Genomic DNA, 17,487 nt, shown 5'->3' on the forward strand with positions numbered 1-17,487 from the left:
GTGCGACGACTGCGTTTTCGCCCAGGCGAATTTATGGTTGCAACTGATATCTCGAATTTCTTCACCAACCTCCTAACTGTTGTTGCAGTGAGGGCATTGTTACGTTAGAAGATCCCGCGAAGATTACGAACTGTCTGTGCATGAGACTCCCCGTTTCTGTAATGTGTTTTCAAAACAACGACGCGTTGCTCGATAGTGAACCGCTCCATGGCAACTAAACTGAACAAATGCCAAGAAATTGCTCAAGTAATAATCGGAGTGATCAGAGATTACGAAAATGATAAGAACAGTGTTGCCAACCTTCAAACAAACAAAATGACAAGCGATTTAAAAACTGCGCACCTTATGAAACACCCTTTAGATGCGGTACACTGTTAAACGGCTTGGTGGGTCACGTGCAAATCGCTGTCGAAACTTTTCACGGACAAGGGTCGGCGAACCCTACACTTCCATCGTGCTAGCTACATATCTTCTTTGCTCCAGTGTCAATCGGTCGGCCATTATGTCACCTAAAAAGAGAAAGAGAAGAGATTGAAGACATTTCCAATGATCAGCTGTGCACCACCTACAAATCTAACAATACATGTTCCAATACATTTCAATCATAACTGTATTTCTGACCTCTACTGTTTTGTCCATTGCGTGTTAACATAATTTTGACTAACCATGTGTGTGTGTGTGTGTGTATATATATATATATACCGGGTGTACAAAAAAGAATGTCCTACTTTTGAACCTCTGTTCTTTTATCCATATTTGGCGTACGACAATGATATATATATTAAACGAAAGAGTAACACTCACAGTTTTTTGGTTCACAAATGTTCAGTGTGTGACCATTTTGTGTCCCGGCACACATCCAAACGATAAGACAGCTCTTCCCACACTCTAACAAGCATGTCTGTAGTGGTTGAGGTTACAGCTATTCGTATTCGTTTCAAATTACTTATACCAACGTGTTATGTTCTTCGCAAGTGGAGCTTCAACATGGAACTTCGCACGAAAAGCTCGCTGCACAGATATCACTGATTCACATTTCGCAAAGTTCAGAACACAGAAGGACTTCTGCTCGGGGCTCGCCATCTCGCCTATTATATTCCTTTGCTACGCCAGAGCCACCAACCTGGAAAACGGAGAACTAATGAACACCAACAAAATTTCAAACATGCAAGTAAAGAATGAACACTGTTCACGTATTATACAAGAAGTTATAACAATTTAAAACTAGGACATTCTTTTTTGTACATACTGTATTATATGCTCGCGCACCTCCTATACAAAACCTATATTGTACCGAAAATATTAGCTCTTACAGTGTCATATTATGTCATGTCGTCATATTGAGGGCCGAATGTTAGATACAGTAGACTCGCGATTATCCGAACTAATTGGGACCAAGACTACTTCGGATACGGAGATAATGTGCTAATAGGTCGTAAATGACGAAACAACACTTAAAACTGTATAGTAATTTTTTATTGCTAGTACAACATAAATGAGAAGATTACTTTTTCAAAAAGTCTTTCGTAGTTTTTTGGACTAACCTCTTTCCTATCTTCGACGCTGCGATGTAACGCCAACGCTGTAGGGGAGAGTAGATCAAGCGGCGTAGACTCTTCTTGCTGTTCAATGTAGGCTATAGCAGTGGCGAAACGTCATAAGAGGCCCGGCCTACCCTAATATATTTGTCTATTACGGATTATTTTATTACTTTCATTAAACGACACCTTAATAAAAGAAAACGGAAATTCTATGCCTTACGATAATTTCCACAAATTTCCATCCCTGCCAGGGGCTCTATCTTTGCATGTCGAGCCACTTCTCAGAGGGCCTCAGCTGGTCCCATAACATTCTATGTGGTTCATGCGGGAAAGCATAATTTCAGGGGCATGTTCGCTTGAAATAGACACAGTGAGTTCGGCCTCACGCAGTGATGCCAACCCTAGCATAATTGTCCCTAAACGTTGTACAATTTGAACTTTATTGGCACCCTGTGTTTGACAATATTAAAATATAGCATCATCTATAAACCGAACAACGAGCCGTTATTGATATTTGGAAAGGAAAAAAACGAACATCCCAAATTATCAACTTTTACTACTGCGAAGTGTCTCTGGGACCACGCTGAATTTATATTTTACTTTATTTCTCGCATCCCTCCAAACACGAGTGAACCTTATAATAAATATTAAGGCAATACCAGGCCATTAGGCCCATTGGTAGCGTTGTCACCTTGTAATCAAGGGGTCCCAGGTTCGATACCCGGTGGTGGCTCATAGTAGTTCGGATCCCACTTTAACTGTAGGTCCAGTCCCGATTAGCCTTACTGTGCATAAAGTGGACTTAAAACACCAATCAATCAATACCAGGCCATTGAGATAATCAGTGGCGGATTAAGCTTCCTCGCCGCCCCTAGGTACAAACTTAATGTGCGCCCTTCTCAAAAGAAAAGTAGTAACTTATATGCAGTATTTTTACAGGCTAATATAAAAATTAGTGAACATACTGAAATAAAAAACAAAGGATAAAAATTAATAACAAACAATTCATTTTCTGTATGTGCTATACCTAAAATTATGTAATGTATTGAGAAATTAAATTCACCACTCACCAGTCAAATTGTAGAAGACAAGTAGCTTGTATGACCTTTCCCCAGATTTCCATACCGTTCAATGTGTTCTGTAAGAAATGGATCAAACTCGGCAATAAGCTCTAGAGACATCATGTATTGCCCGTTGTGCAGAGAATGGAATTTTTCTTCGTGATCACGTAAGGGAAGCCCGCGACTTGTCAACTTCTTTACGACAGAAAAAACTCTTCTCAAGACACTGGCCCAGTACGTAAGTTCCGTCTGAATATGTGATTGAAAATGGTTCTCCAAGGTCCCAACAGATTTCTGCCTTGTTAGGAGTGCCAACTCGCAGTTTTTGTGTTCTTCAGAATTTTCGTGTGATGCTAGAATATTTGAAATGTTTTTCCAGTCTGAAATGCCGTGAGTTGCGATGTTTGTCTTGCCCTTGAACAACCTGCATGATGCACAATAAACGGCACCAGTGCTGCACGAATATACCAAATAATTCCGCAAAATTGATTCGCCATTTACAAGTTTACGAAAAAAACACGCTATTATTTAAAAATCTTGTCTTACCTGCTATGAGTCCTTGCGATTTAGAAAAATCGTTTTCAGCATTCTGATTAATTCCACGTCTTAGAAGAATGTCAATTGTAGACTCATTCAGACACCACTCGGCAGGATCGCCAGTATCGAAATCTGCACTCTCACTGTCACAATCAGAAACTCCTACTAACTGAGAGGACACAACCTCAGGTGCACTTTCTTCCTCCACTAAACCCACAATATTTTCGACATTTTGCGTTTCACAGAGTTCACTCGATGTAGCCGCTTCCACTAAATTTTTGAACTGCTTTCTGAAATCACTTGTTCCTTTCGCCTAAAAAACGTGTCCACTGTACCAAGCTTTTTCTGTAAGGTTGCTCCTCTTTCACGCTTTTCGTTTGCAAGTTTACGATAAGCCGCCACACTTAACTTTGTTTGTACCTGCTGCATAAAAAAAAAACACCAAATCGCAAACACACTAGCAACAAACTGAATGCACCAGCCAGAGAATACAGTAAGACAAGAACTAGTTGCGGTCCACACGAAAGCTGCACTCACTCACTTATCAGCAGTGTTTGTGTGTTTATTTTTTTCTAAGACTGGCATTGTTTCAGATGCGAGTTTCAAACAATCAGTATTCTTTCCTGCCTGGCCATTAACAATAACAAACGCTTAGTGGAAGATCGAGGTGTATGTATTTACAAGAACAAACCAACAAAGGCTGGGGGCGGCTTGCAGGGGGAAGCTTGCATTGCCATTGTAAGCGATAAAAGCCACGGCACGGGTTAAAATCAAATTGATTGGCGCCTGAAGGAGGCAGAGCAGACGAAATATTTCTTGATAACACATAAATCCGATACATCAAGGTTTCTTTCGTATGAAGCGAAAGTATTGCTACCCGTTGATTTGAAACATTGGTTTCATAGGTCTTAAATTGTCACTGTGTACGTAAGACACTTTTTATATTTCTTGATATTCTGGAAAAAAGATTTGCCGCCCCTAGGCACGTGCCTAGTGGGCCTATTTGGTAATCCGCCACTGGAGATAATTAATAGTCGATTTTCAGAGGTGCTACATGCATTTAAAAAATGCTAGCATATCAACCTGATCACTTCACCATTCATGTGAGTTTACATACACATTAAAAACATGCAATTGAAAGTTCAAACATGTACTAAACATGATTAAATTTTATTATGTGTTAATTTATGATAAGAGTAATAAAGTGTAGGCATTCTGTAAGAATATATCTTGTAAAATAAACACTAAATAAAGGAGAAAAGTTTCAATTTCTTTATTACATTAGTTTCAAGATTCATATATAATTACACATTATATCTATAACAGTATAAACCTGCACAATGTATATAGAAAATAGTTTGCTTTCCTTTAGCTTATATTATACAAAAATTTCATTATGCATTTTAGAGTAAGTTAGATGAACTCTGTATGATATGTAAACATCAGCTTTCTGTGTGTTCCTTGGTACAGAACTACATATGTATAAATAGTGGGCAATTATGAAATTTCATGAAAAGACAAAATATTTTTGTTTGAAGCATAGAACAATTGCATTACCTTGAAACCACCCTAGTCCTTATAATTATTTTTTTTGAGGTCATGTTGCATATTTCAGTAAATTAGGTGCATGACAACTTATCTTTGAAACAATCATGCAGATCATAAAACACCTAACTACAGGGTGGGTGGAAAGTAACTCACTATTGAAAAATGTTTATAACTTTTGTAAATAGTGCCGCATTTGCACGAAACAAAATGTATAGTGATCACTGAGGTGGTAGAATTTAATTGCTAATTTGTGTTTTCACATGATAAGAGAAGCCCATAATGGCCCTATGTCTGACACTGTGAGTGTGTGCCCAGCTGGCATTTCGTTGCGAAGTGTGGCAGTCCGTGGTACAGGTGCAGAGATGGTAGCAGGGTGTTAATGGACCTCGTGCTTCAGTTGATGCCAAGACCATCAGAAACTGCGATTCCAAGCTGATGACTGCGGGACTTTGAACTAGGGCTACCAGATGTCTGGTTTTTCCCGGACATGACCTACATTTCAGCCTGAAGTCCGGCATCCAGGAGGAATTTGAAAAATTTCAAAAATGTCCTACATTTTGAGCATCATATAATATTAATTAGGAAAATACGGATTTCAGTTGAACAAAAAGAAATCATGCAAGATACAAGTCTATAGACTACACTCCCACACTCAATAGTGAAATTGCACAAAAAGAAAATAAAAGGTTTGTCCTGCTAAAACAAAAAATGGAAACAATTTATGAGCAACGTTTTGGGGCTACATTGTGATGAATGAAACCTTGGGGTTTTATACTGATCGAACAAGGTGCTTCCCATTCTCTTTCAATATTTTAATTGTAAACCAGGAGTATAGAGAACAAAGTTATTGAACTAAAAACTACCCCAGATGAAACTTTTGGAACCATTTCAAGTTACGGTAATTGTTAAATATTTGTTTGCCAGGTAATAATGCAAACTCATTACCATCAGCTCAACAGACTCATGAGAGATTCCTTTTTCCATTACGTCTGTAAAAAATTCACAACTGGTTCAGTATATTATAAAAGTGTTTGACTGTTCAGTCTCTCATAAATACATTCTAAACCTGAAATATTGAGAAAAATTGCCTTCTTGTTTAGCATTGATTACAAGTTTGGAATTCATTAAGAAATAGTTTAAAAAAACTGAAAAGTATTAATTTTAAATTACTTTCTAACGTACTCTAAAAATGTGTTTTGTGTCCTACATTTTGGGACATTATGTCCTACTTTTCCCTTATAGCGATTTGGTAACCCTACTTCGAACAAACATACTGGTATTGAAGAGGTTTTCTCGGGCAATCAGCCAGGTGATTTTCGGGCTGATTGCCCGAGAAAACCTCTTCAATATTCGCCGCCAGGAAAGCTTCAAGAGGTAATCTGCACCACTTGCACATTTTCCTCCAATATGGATGTTGAGAAACAACTGCGCCTGCACGTTTCTATCACAGATCCCATGGTCATCAACTTGGAAGGGCAGTCTTGTTAATTTGTTTTTTCTTCTCACGATTACAACTAAATTCTACCACTTCAAGGATTCAAAACATGTAAATGGGGCACTATTTACAAAAGTTATAAGCGTTGTTCAATAGGGAGTTACTTTCCACCCACCCTGTATATGACAGATAATATGATCAGATGTATTCAAATTTCAAAGTAACCAATGATATACTAATACAATGCACATAGTAGGCTTGATATGCAGGTAGTATGATATCTATTTTATCGACAATGTTGTTTACGTAAAATACTATTAGTTACTGTAAATATAAAAACACATTTAGGTCCATGTGGAACAACACTTGCATCGTACCAAGTGAACACTTCTTGCAAATTGTCTTTATATAACAATTGACTAATTTCAGTATTTCATTAAAAAATACTAAAACTTACTTACAAGCAACTAATGATACATAATGTTCCCTCAATACAGCCAAATGAAATCTGTGGCTTTGGGCATAAGGAAAAATCATCTATAGACTTCTCATATCCACATACCTATAATCAGTGGCGGTGATTAGGTGAGGTGGGGGGGGGGGCAGTTGGCCCCTCACTTTTTGCCACTATTGCCCCCACACTATGCTAAACCTTATGTACCCCTCCCCCAGTTTTGAAATCCAACAGCCCCCACTGCCTATGAAGGTGACAAGTTTCACACACATAATGACAACAATGTCTCATTTAAATAGTTCGCTGCTTTGGTTACCTGACTAGCTATTTGGATAACCCTTCTTGCTCTCCCACAGAGCAATAGTTCTACAAAACAAAAATTATTCCAAATAGAACACAATGCACAAAGTTTTGTTACTCAAGCAAATGCAGGAAAAGTAATACAATATACAGCTATTATCAAAATAAGTTTTGTCCTAACAGGACATGTTTTGTGAAGAGACATAGTGGAGTTTTGCAACACATTGTGAATGATAACTACATTGTGTCGCAAACTGTACGTTCACTTGTATAAAATTTGGCTACAGGTAGTTTGATCTGGCCTTTGGAAAAAATTAAATACTACAGCACTACAGGGGTTGTCTATTTACAAGAAAAATTCCAAATTCTTTGCAAAGCACAAACTCTTGGGTTATATGAATATTAAGATGAGGAAACAAGGAGCAATCACATCTCTATCTTTCTGAATACATACGTATCTACATACAAACACACATATATATGAAAAAGGAAGGAAAGAAGTGCTAAAGGATATATCAAAATGAAGCTGTTGGTATTTCATGGCTACATCACTTTGTCACACTAGAACAGCCAGGATGTAAAATATCAATAGTTTATTTGTGCTTATTATTTTGCTCGATTTTGACATACAGTAGAACCCCAATAGTGAGTTACCTTTCCTTGTCCTAGTGCAACACTATAATACCTAGAATAATCTTCCTGGATTTTAAGCTCTTTAACAGTCCTTCAAGAAATTATAATTGAGGTTCAGCTGTATACATTTACATACACATACATGCATTTATATACTCAGGTCAAGTGTTGATAACTTTAAAGAATACCAGATGCTTTCCACATCTTCAATTTTTTTTTTTCAAAACCCAGCCCAAAATATTTATTTTTCAAACATAGCATGATATTATTCTCTCTAATTGTCAATTGCTTTCCGTACATTAGAAGTTAGATTGTATAAACACATTATATTGTTTGCATAAGCTACATACTCAACCTTTTCCACAAGCAGATGCAGATTATCACAGATTACGCACTAAGAAGCACATCACTGCACCTATGTTAAGTTCTGATTAATTAGTTACATAAGATTGCAGCAAGACTTCTCAATCAGCCTGACAATTAAAAATAATAAAATCTGGGCTTCATACAAATGCTATTTTCTGTGGAGCTATAATTTTTGCTTGTAATCCTTTCTATATTTGCAGCAATATTAGCACTCGATCAATATTAAAATCACAGAAAATATTCAAAGATCTCATTAAAGGGTATGTGTACAATGAAGCAACATGCTATTCACCACACACACTGCACGAGATCATGCTGCATGCTATGTATTTTAAAACCTGCAAAAATCAATTTATGCTGCAGACTTCAGCTGTGGTGCAGGAACCAGAGGGGGGGGAGAGGTGGGTTGTACAGGAGTAATCTTCTTCTTTCAAAAATGGGCTGCAAATTTGCTGATTTACAATACCAAAAGAAGTCAATGTGAATTACAAGACCCAAAGAAGAATGGCTATGCTGCTTTTACAAATATGTATTTACGAATGCATAACTGTGTGTGAAATTTAGTACCTTGAGAAATTGCAGTAATTTCTAGCTTCATACTATTTTTTTTATTTTCTTTGATTGGGAACCTTTAATAACAATTTCCATGAATTGTATATGGTATACTCGTACTTAGGTAGCAATGTGATTTCAGTTTGAAAAGATACAAACATCACATACCATGTCTTCAATAAATTATTATCAGCACTAAACGTACAACAGACTGAGTGACAATGCTAACTATTACTTTTTGGCACTTTTTAACAAAAGAGGTGCCCACACACATAAAAATAACAGGTCAGTGAATGAAACAAATATTCAAGTGCAAATTCATCTTAGTCTTATTGTCACATTTAATTGAAATGACCACAAAAACTAGAAAACACAATGCTTAAACAGTATCAAGTTTGAAATTTCAATAGGTTCAAATACCTGTCTCAATCTTACTTGCTCTGTTTTGAAATACAAGTACTAGAGATTTATTCTTGCAATGCACTTATGAAACGATTCAGGTTTCAAAATTGAAGTGCAAGGATTGTTCGGAAATAAAGAATTTAGTTTCCATTTGTGTGCTGACAAAAGCATATGAATTTTTTTTTTGAACTAGAAATCTAGTAAAAAAGAATAGTGAAATATAGAGAACTTTTCTGTTTTGATGACTACTAAAATCTTCATAGAAAAAAAAAGATGTAGGAGAGGATTTAAGATTGCTCTGGGTGCTTTCTTGCTGATACTAGAGATGAACGGACATTTTTGTATTGTTTATGCTATTTTTTGTGTGTGTGTACTATTAACAGTGTTAAAGGTAAGAAAAATATAACTTTACAAGTATGCGGCATGAAACTGAACTCAAGCATGGTATTCTTGTTGACATGTTTCAATGCATTATCTGATCTATTTGGGCAATTCTTGTATCAGTTGTACAAGCTTCTCTCTTTTATATTTTACTTAATCAACTTCATCAAAAAAAATAAGATAAAAAAGGTAAGGTAAGGATTCCCAGGGTGGTTGATGTAAGGTTAAAATTTCTCTGGTCTTGTAACTGCATAAACCTTTGATGAAAATTCTCTGTGCACCTTTCCCTTCCTCTGTTCAGCTCGGGCTGTAAGGAAGCATGCTCCACTCTGCCCCTCCCCTCCATGCGGTAGTAAGGTGCACAGGAGTTGCGGGTTTGCGCAGGTTTTTCTTGCTTGTGGTTCCACTATACCTGGGGGTAAAGGTTGCTGGAGCATGGTGCTGACCACATCACCTCCAAAATGGCCGAGATCGAGAATCCCCTAAATGTGCCTCCATGGCATGGTACTACATGCACAGGGAACTTTACCTTATGTTACATGTATATAATATATATAATAATATGTACACCTCTATTTTCTGCCCAGAGTTAAAAAAATATGGCATTTATTTACATGTGACAGCACATCAGAATGAAACCAGATACTTCTGTATATTTGAACTCTCTTTGTATTCATAATTTGAGATGTGACACTTCACTTTCACATAACATTTTACTGAGGTTTCATTTTCTGAGGAACAATGGCACAGTGACCATTAAAAATGCAATTTCACAATATTTATACAGAAACATGCACACACAAAGTATAATCACATATCCAGTAGTTTCAAATAGTATTTGGATATGCAACAAAGTTAACGCAGCACTAAACTATCAGCAACAATTATACATAATCAACTTACTTTGATAATACAATCTACAACAATTTCAACACTCTTTCTACACTAAATATAATGTTTCAATGGTTTATAAAAAGTAAATTACTTGCAACCATTTGAATACTTTTTAACTCTTAACAATACAATTTACATAATAATAGTTTCTTTCAATTACAACACAATCTCCAAGAATCTTCATTACATCAAAAAAAAAAAAAAAAAAAAGATCTGCCCAACATGGTAAGTGGTGCACAACCTTTTAACTGTCACTGCCTTTGTTTCTACATAGCAGAGAAAATCTGTAGAAAACGTAAAATCCAGATCTATATACCGTACATGCATATACTTTAAATACAAATGCAAGACAATATTAGTCAAAACGTTCCAAGAATTTCCTTCATTATACAGATATAATAAAAATTCACAAATGTGCAGTGTGTCTGGTTGAAAATTCGTTCCTTTTTACATTAATGCTTACGAAGTGTCTAAATTCTTAATTACAATCTGACAAAGTGGTATGTTTGTGTATTTATTGGTTGTCTCACCATCTAGATGAAAATACCCTATTGGCCCAAAAATAAGTCACACTCAGACATAAGCCACACCTGTAAAGTTTGAGGAAAGAGAAAGGAAAAAAGACAATAATCGGAGAGATTGAGGGAAGAAAAATTACTGGTAGCAATTTTATTTTATGAGGGATAGTCGGGAAAAAGGTTTCCCGAATGTGTATTTCCAGAAAGCATGGAAATTTTGGGTTCGTAATATGTTGAGGATATAGAGCCATGATCTTTCTTTTGTTCCTTGCAGAGGGCGCCAGCGTACTGCTGTGTTGAAGACAGAAAGAGTTGATAAGTGGCATAAACAACAGAGGAGTGTTGCAATCATGGACAAAGGATGACGCGCAAGCTGTTGTTTGCTAGGAATGGACATGTAGGACCTCTGGTACGGAAATTCATAACCAGCTGGTGGAAGTGTATGGGCCTCACGTAATGTGAAATCAATTGGTGTGGCTATGGTGTCAGCAATTTTGAGATGGCCAAGAAAGTTTGAGGGCTGATGCTAGACTCAGGCTGCCATTCACAGCCACTAGAGGGGACAACATCAGACAAGATGATGAGCTGATTCAAGGGAACAGGAGTTTGACTGTCGATGATATCACCACTGAACTTGAAACTTCATCCATAAACAGGGCATGCAGTTTTACGAACAGGGTTTCTGGAAACTTGTAAAGCGGTAACCCAAGTAACAAGTGCCTGAAAGTCATTGGGGACTATGTGAAAAATAGTGTAATGATGCCTTTTTCTGCTCGTCATGTTCACTCTCCAGAAGAAAATTCTGTGCAGATGGCAGACTAAGAAAACGTTTTCCGACTATCCCTCGTATATATATATATACCTAGTATTTCAAAACCAATATGTACCTGCAGAATTTCCCTTTCAACGCATTTATTTTCTTGTTAGCCATGCTATCAATCATTATTAACTTCGGTAGTAACAAGTTTGTAAAAACCATCTTAACATCAATATCAAACATTGGGCTGTTGAATCAAGTGTATTTCAGACGCCAGCTGTATTGTTGCATTATGTGAAAATAATAAACAAACACCATTTTTAAACAGCATATGATTATGATGAAATGTTTGTAAAAGCTAAGGTCGCGAATATAAACTGCACTTTAACTTTCACAGTTGAAATTTGAATAAAAAGTGCAGCTTATTTTCAGGCCAATACGGTAATCCCCACAGAAAACAGGCAGTTTTGGCACTTACGTACTCTTGCCAGATACAAGACTATTAGATAAAAACATGAAGCAAGAAAATGTAAATACAAAGTTACATGTAATGTATTAAATCTGGTAACAATTATGTATGCATGCAAATATTAATAATATTTGTGCATTTAATTTTTTCATGGCTTTTTATGTATGTGTTGTTAAAGGCATATCAATGTCTTCATAAAGATGATGATTATTTTCCCAATCCAATGTTAAATATATGAGCTCATGCTTAGTTGAACGCTTAGGATACTTTGCCTTTGATGCAAACAGTCCTGGGTTTGATCCTTGGTGGGACCTAAAAAAAATTGGTGAGAATGTTGTGAGGAAAATTGAAGAGATACTTGAGAGCAAGAGTAGCAAACTCCATCTAGGAAGCCGGAAAACTATGATTTTCAGTAAATTTAACAAATGCTGTTGCTTAGCAACAAGGTTAAGCATACTGTAAGGCCAGGTTTGAGGGTTTCAAGTTTTGAATACAGCATGAATATTTGAGCTCAATTCAGGTTCTCGTTATCAAAGTCTTACATCTGAGTTTAGTATAATTTGTAATTTGCTTGCAGATAAACTGTCTTGTGGTGCACAGACAACTCAAAATAGATACTTCCACAAAACAGAGAGGAAGGCCAAGACGTTCAGATAATAGATACCTAGATTTCAAATTATCCGATATCCATTTCAGATGAAGCACATAATCTGAAAATCCAGAAAATTTGGATATCTGGATAGAACAGGTTCGATGAACGATTTTTAGAAAATCCATGCAATTAAATGCAAAAATGACGAATAAAAGAATATGTAGATAGCCAATAAAATGGATAAATAATAAAACTGTCCAGATAATGCACACATTCGGATATCCAGACATTTCAGATAATCTGCATATCCTAATAATTTGGATATGCTGATAATCTTGGCAATTCGGATATCAGAATATCCAATATCGGGATATTTGAAATCCAGATAGAAAATTATCTGATATCCAGATGAAATTTTATTTGGATATGGCCATCCCTAGTTAAAACAAGCAGGACAAAGTAAAATAAATACACTTGCTGGACAAAAGCAACTTGGTTTAACGACTCAAAAAAGAAAACTGTTGCTTAATGATGTTACTTCCTGGCAAATACACACACACACACACACACTGCTTATGCATCAATCAAGTAGAGTAAAGTGAAAAGATGGAACAATGTTATCAGCATGAGATTACTTTAAAACAGTATATTAATTTACATTAGGCTAAGATATGGCAACGTATGTATGGCACCTCTAATAATATTAATCACAGGCCACTTGTGGCACAGTTGCCGCAGGTTATGCACCACATGCTATAACTTGTAATACTTTAGCATTTGGCCCACAAAAGTGGTTCTCAAATAGTTTCTTTAAATACAAGTATACAAATACAACTGTGATTTCTACATGTTTAGAATATCTTAACATTAAAGAAATATTTCTCTTACATTTATAATCCAACATTTATGCACAATAACAATACTGTAGTACATATTTTTTTGACAGACTTCTCAAAAATACATTCAACAAACATACACAATATATATCGGTATGTTTAGAAAGGCATATTAATTTGTGCCACAATGAAAAATGTCACTGTTGGTTGGTGAATGTGAAACTGCAAATGACAATCAAAGATTCTCTAACTTCATTCCAAAAGTAACAAAAGTTGATAATATTACAAAGAGAAACAAACAAACATTTGTTTCAAAAATACATAAAACATTAACTTCGGGTAAGTGTCAATTTTTAAATGTAATATTGCTGTTTACAAGGTTCTAAAACATATATATATAAAATGATAAAAAAAATCACAGTTTGAACATTTTCATAATTCTCTACTTTGTGCATTTTTAGTTTTCGAATAAAGTTAAATACAATATCGAGAAAGTGTACATAATTTTGTTTTAACATGAGTAAAACATTTGGAATACTGAAAAAAATGACATAGTTGCCATGATGTAATACTTATATTATAATCATACTGTTTCCTTGATGAGTTCAGTCTAAATTTTTGTATTTCTTAAAAATCTGAAATTCGACAAACAAGTTATCCGTACAATTATTAATTTTAAAGTTCGGACTGAAATATTTATTTGAAAGCACTGTGTCATAGAATAACAATTCAATACACTATCCAGAATGGGAATAACTTTGTGTGATTTATATTATATTTGAATTTTCAATATACTGATATTGCAATATTGTAATGACAATTGTTTAAAATACTTTATAAAAACACTCACATTTAGTCTCAACTTATCAACTTGATAATTGGCTGATAATACTTTAGTTCTTATATGAGAATTATTTCATTTCATTTACATTCCTTGAGAAAATTGACTGATTGGTTTGCTTTATTTTACTTTGCTTTTTGTGCTACTTTTGGCTAATTTGTGAAGATGGGGATGAGTGACGATATGATGAAATTGATGAATGGACACTCGCAAACTTCCATGCCTAGGCTAGGATTCAAACCCGGGACCCCTGGCATATCGAGATGTGCTAATTTCTAGAGAAAAATCGAAATATCAATAAACTTATTAGTATTGTAAATTATATTATTCTGACATACAACAAACAATCTACAAAGGTTTCAAATCTATTGTACAACAGTTGATAAATAACTCTCATTCTGTGTTCAATATCTGCCAGCAATTGGGTTACAATGACTTGACAACTTTTGATCTCAATATCAAAATGCATGATAATAACTGTGATCCAAGTAGCAGCCATTAAAGTTCCAGTTTTGTAACATGCAAGGAAACAATAACAAAAAAAGTTAGTTGCGCTTAGTGCATTGTGTGCTCCAGGCAGAACTTTTGAGCAATTTTTGTATTGTGATTTTTTTTCCTTTCATTGAAAATAAAATGGATTTCAAGAAATGCAATGAAGACTCATTGAAAAGATGAATAAGTTAAACTATTGAGGCAAAACTATGCTTCCATTGGTAGCTTATTTGCAGTAAAACTTTGCCATAAGATTTCTTTCAAAATTATTTTACACTTTCATAATTTGCGAGTACAGATAATTTGTCTATTGTGCTTCTAATGATTTAAAAACTGCAGTTACAGCTACACATTTTTACATTTATTTGTATGATTATTACAATATTGCAATAAATTTAATTATTTGTAGACAAGTTTGAAAAATGAACACACGATAATGCAATAGTTCACACTTATTATTTTAAGGTGACATTTCATCCTTGTTTGGTAGGACATTCTAGACATTCAGAAAATCAACATAGATACAGATTCACAGAATTAAATGCTCGGCCATGAAATTAGGAAGGTTTAAGAGTTGGTCTTTGTAATCACCAAAAGGTCAGCGATAACACAAAAGTGCCCTGGAGAGAGGTCGGTTTGACACTCGAACTAGGCAACACAGCCCAATTGACGTTGCCACGTAGTGGGTGGGAACGAGTGACTTTTGTCCTGTTCTTGCTTTACTTTTGCCATTTGTTCCACCAGAGAAATTCTGCCCAGCTGCATATTTTCATGCCACTGCGTTTAGTAAAGACATACAAAGAAATCTGGTCTGAATTACAACTTTTCAGAATAAATATACCTTAGTTTCATGGATATGTCTACCTTGATATTTTTGGTTTGCGTAAGTTCTAGAAAAGTTGGAAAAAATATAGCATCTAGTACATAAAAACTACTAAGTATGAACTATTCTCTGATGGGAAATGAGACAGTTCCAACAAACTTCATTTAGTGGAATAATGCAAAAATTCAAACTTTAAAGTACTGACTTGAATGAAGATAAAACAGACTAATATATCTTAACATATGTTATGCAAACAAGTTCACTTTTTTTCACTATGGTACTAACACAGGGTGTAAAATATCACCTGTTTTTAATTTTATAAACCTACCGATTCAGACCAACGGCAAACATCAGAACCAATATCGGTTCACCACATAATTTTTTGTTCATCTTTACTAATTTTCACATTCACCACCACAGAACGATAAATGCTTCTCTCACTTAATCTGTTCTCATTGCATCACACCCTGAAGAGCTTGAATGAAAGGAAGATCAACAACTGCAGGAAGATGCAGACTGAGTCTGGGAATTGATGATGAGGTCATCCTCTGGCCGAGGACGGCCTCTTCTTCCTGGCAGCATTGCACGGTCAACAGCGGTCTCCATCCGATGCATCACTTTATCCAGCAAGACCTCGACAGCACGAGCTACGTTGTGTCCAGTCGCTGCACTTGTTTCGACGTATGCCAAACTGAAAAAATAACAGAAATTATAAAAAATATGTATTCTCACTTTCTTACCAGTAAACAGAGGTCAAACAAAGGGAGTTGGCATAGCAACCGAGTTCTTGGCCTGAGAGATTTTCATTCATTTACTGATGACCAGGAGCGAGAATTCTTTTTATTACTATTTTATTTTTAATAGGGTGGCTAGCAAACTAAGAAATCCAAAATCCTAGACTTTTTTTTTAATTTTTCTGAACCTTTATTTATACGAGCCCTGCTTAGGTAAAGTTGGAAATTAGCAATTAAGATGATAATATATATTTAATGAAAAACCCCTACCAAAAGGCCAGTTAAGATGAAAACCGAAGCTATATTTAATTTTAAGAATTAGACTTGCTTTCTCTACTAATGCATACTGGACTGCATTTGGCAAGGTTCTGGCATTTCGACCCAGCCAGTATAATCAATCTTACGTGGGGTTGTGTTGTTGTCCCTATATATTTGTGATCGTCCTTTCATCCAACTCATCTTACCACCATTCGCCCTTATCTTTTCAATTAGCCAAAGTGCACAAAAGTGTAGTAAAATATACTAAATTAACAAATCAAGTCATTGTGATAGCAAGAATTCTTGACCGCAAGTATTATTGCTTGACTTTTTATTGATTTCTTTACTTTCTCTTCACTTTCTTGACGGGCAGACACCCTGTTTTAACATGAGTACCATCTACGAGGGTCATTTAGATTGAAGTGGCAACACTGCTGTGAATTGCGTGTTGTTTGGCCGGGAGACAAATGAAGAGCGTGGTGTGTTCCTAGGCAGTGTAGCGATGGGATCAATGTGTTCGTGCTCCCATATTACGGTGTGTGTGGTCAGTGGACGGTGTTAAAGTGAGGTGTGTGTGACATAGCACCCTAAACAACGTTTATCCATGCAGAACAACGTTAAGGCCATGATGATAATGGCCTATGACCACGGAGGCATTATCCTCTCACATCAAGTGCCACAAGGGTTACCGTAATGCTGCGTAATATGCCTCGTACCTGAGTCACCATTTGTGGCCAGCTTTGCAATGCAAACGACCGCATCTCCTGCAGTCTGGACCAATTCTGCTTCACAACAACTCCATGTCATACTGCCCATGTAGTACGGACTCTCTTACGATGATGGGGTTGGGAGGTACTGGAGCACCCGCCATATTCACCAGATATGAGCCCCTGCGATTTTTTATTTTCATTTGTTCCCAAAAATTAAATATCCACTTCGAGGACAATGTTTCATTGTTTAGGGTGCTATGTCACACACACCTCACTTTAAAACTGACCACACACACCATGATATGGGAGCACGAACACGTCGATCCGATTGCTACACTGCCAAGGAACACACT

At 36.0% G+C, this 17,487-nt stretch overlaps 1 protein-coding gene across 1 annotated transcript in view; it reads right to left on the reverse strand.

Annotated features, from left to right (window-relative positions):
• Window positions 1-4,388: 4,388 nt before the first annotated feature.
• Rab27 (RAS oncogene family member Rab27) overlaps window positions 4,389-17,487 on the reverse strand; it is a 41,938-nt gene continuing 28,839 nt past the window's right edge. The window contains exon 6 of the mRNA XM_083128637.1: window positions 4,389-16,123. Within this exon, the coding sequence (XP_082984763.1) occupies window positions 15,925-16,123 (199 nt within the window). The 3' untranslated portion in view covers window positions 4,389-15,924. The remainder of the gene's footprint in view (window positions 16,124-17,487) is intronic.

Source organism: Lepisma saccharinum, chromosome 1, assembly GCF_977018435.1.
Source record: "Lepisma saccharinum chromosome 1, izLepSacc3.1, whole genome shotgun sequence".
NCBI classification, from domain to species: Eukaryota; Metazoa; Arthropoda; class Insecta; order Zygentoma; family Lepismatidae; genus Lepisma; species Lepisma saccharinum.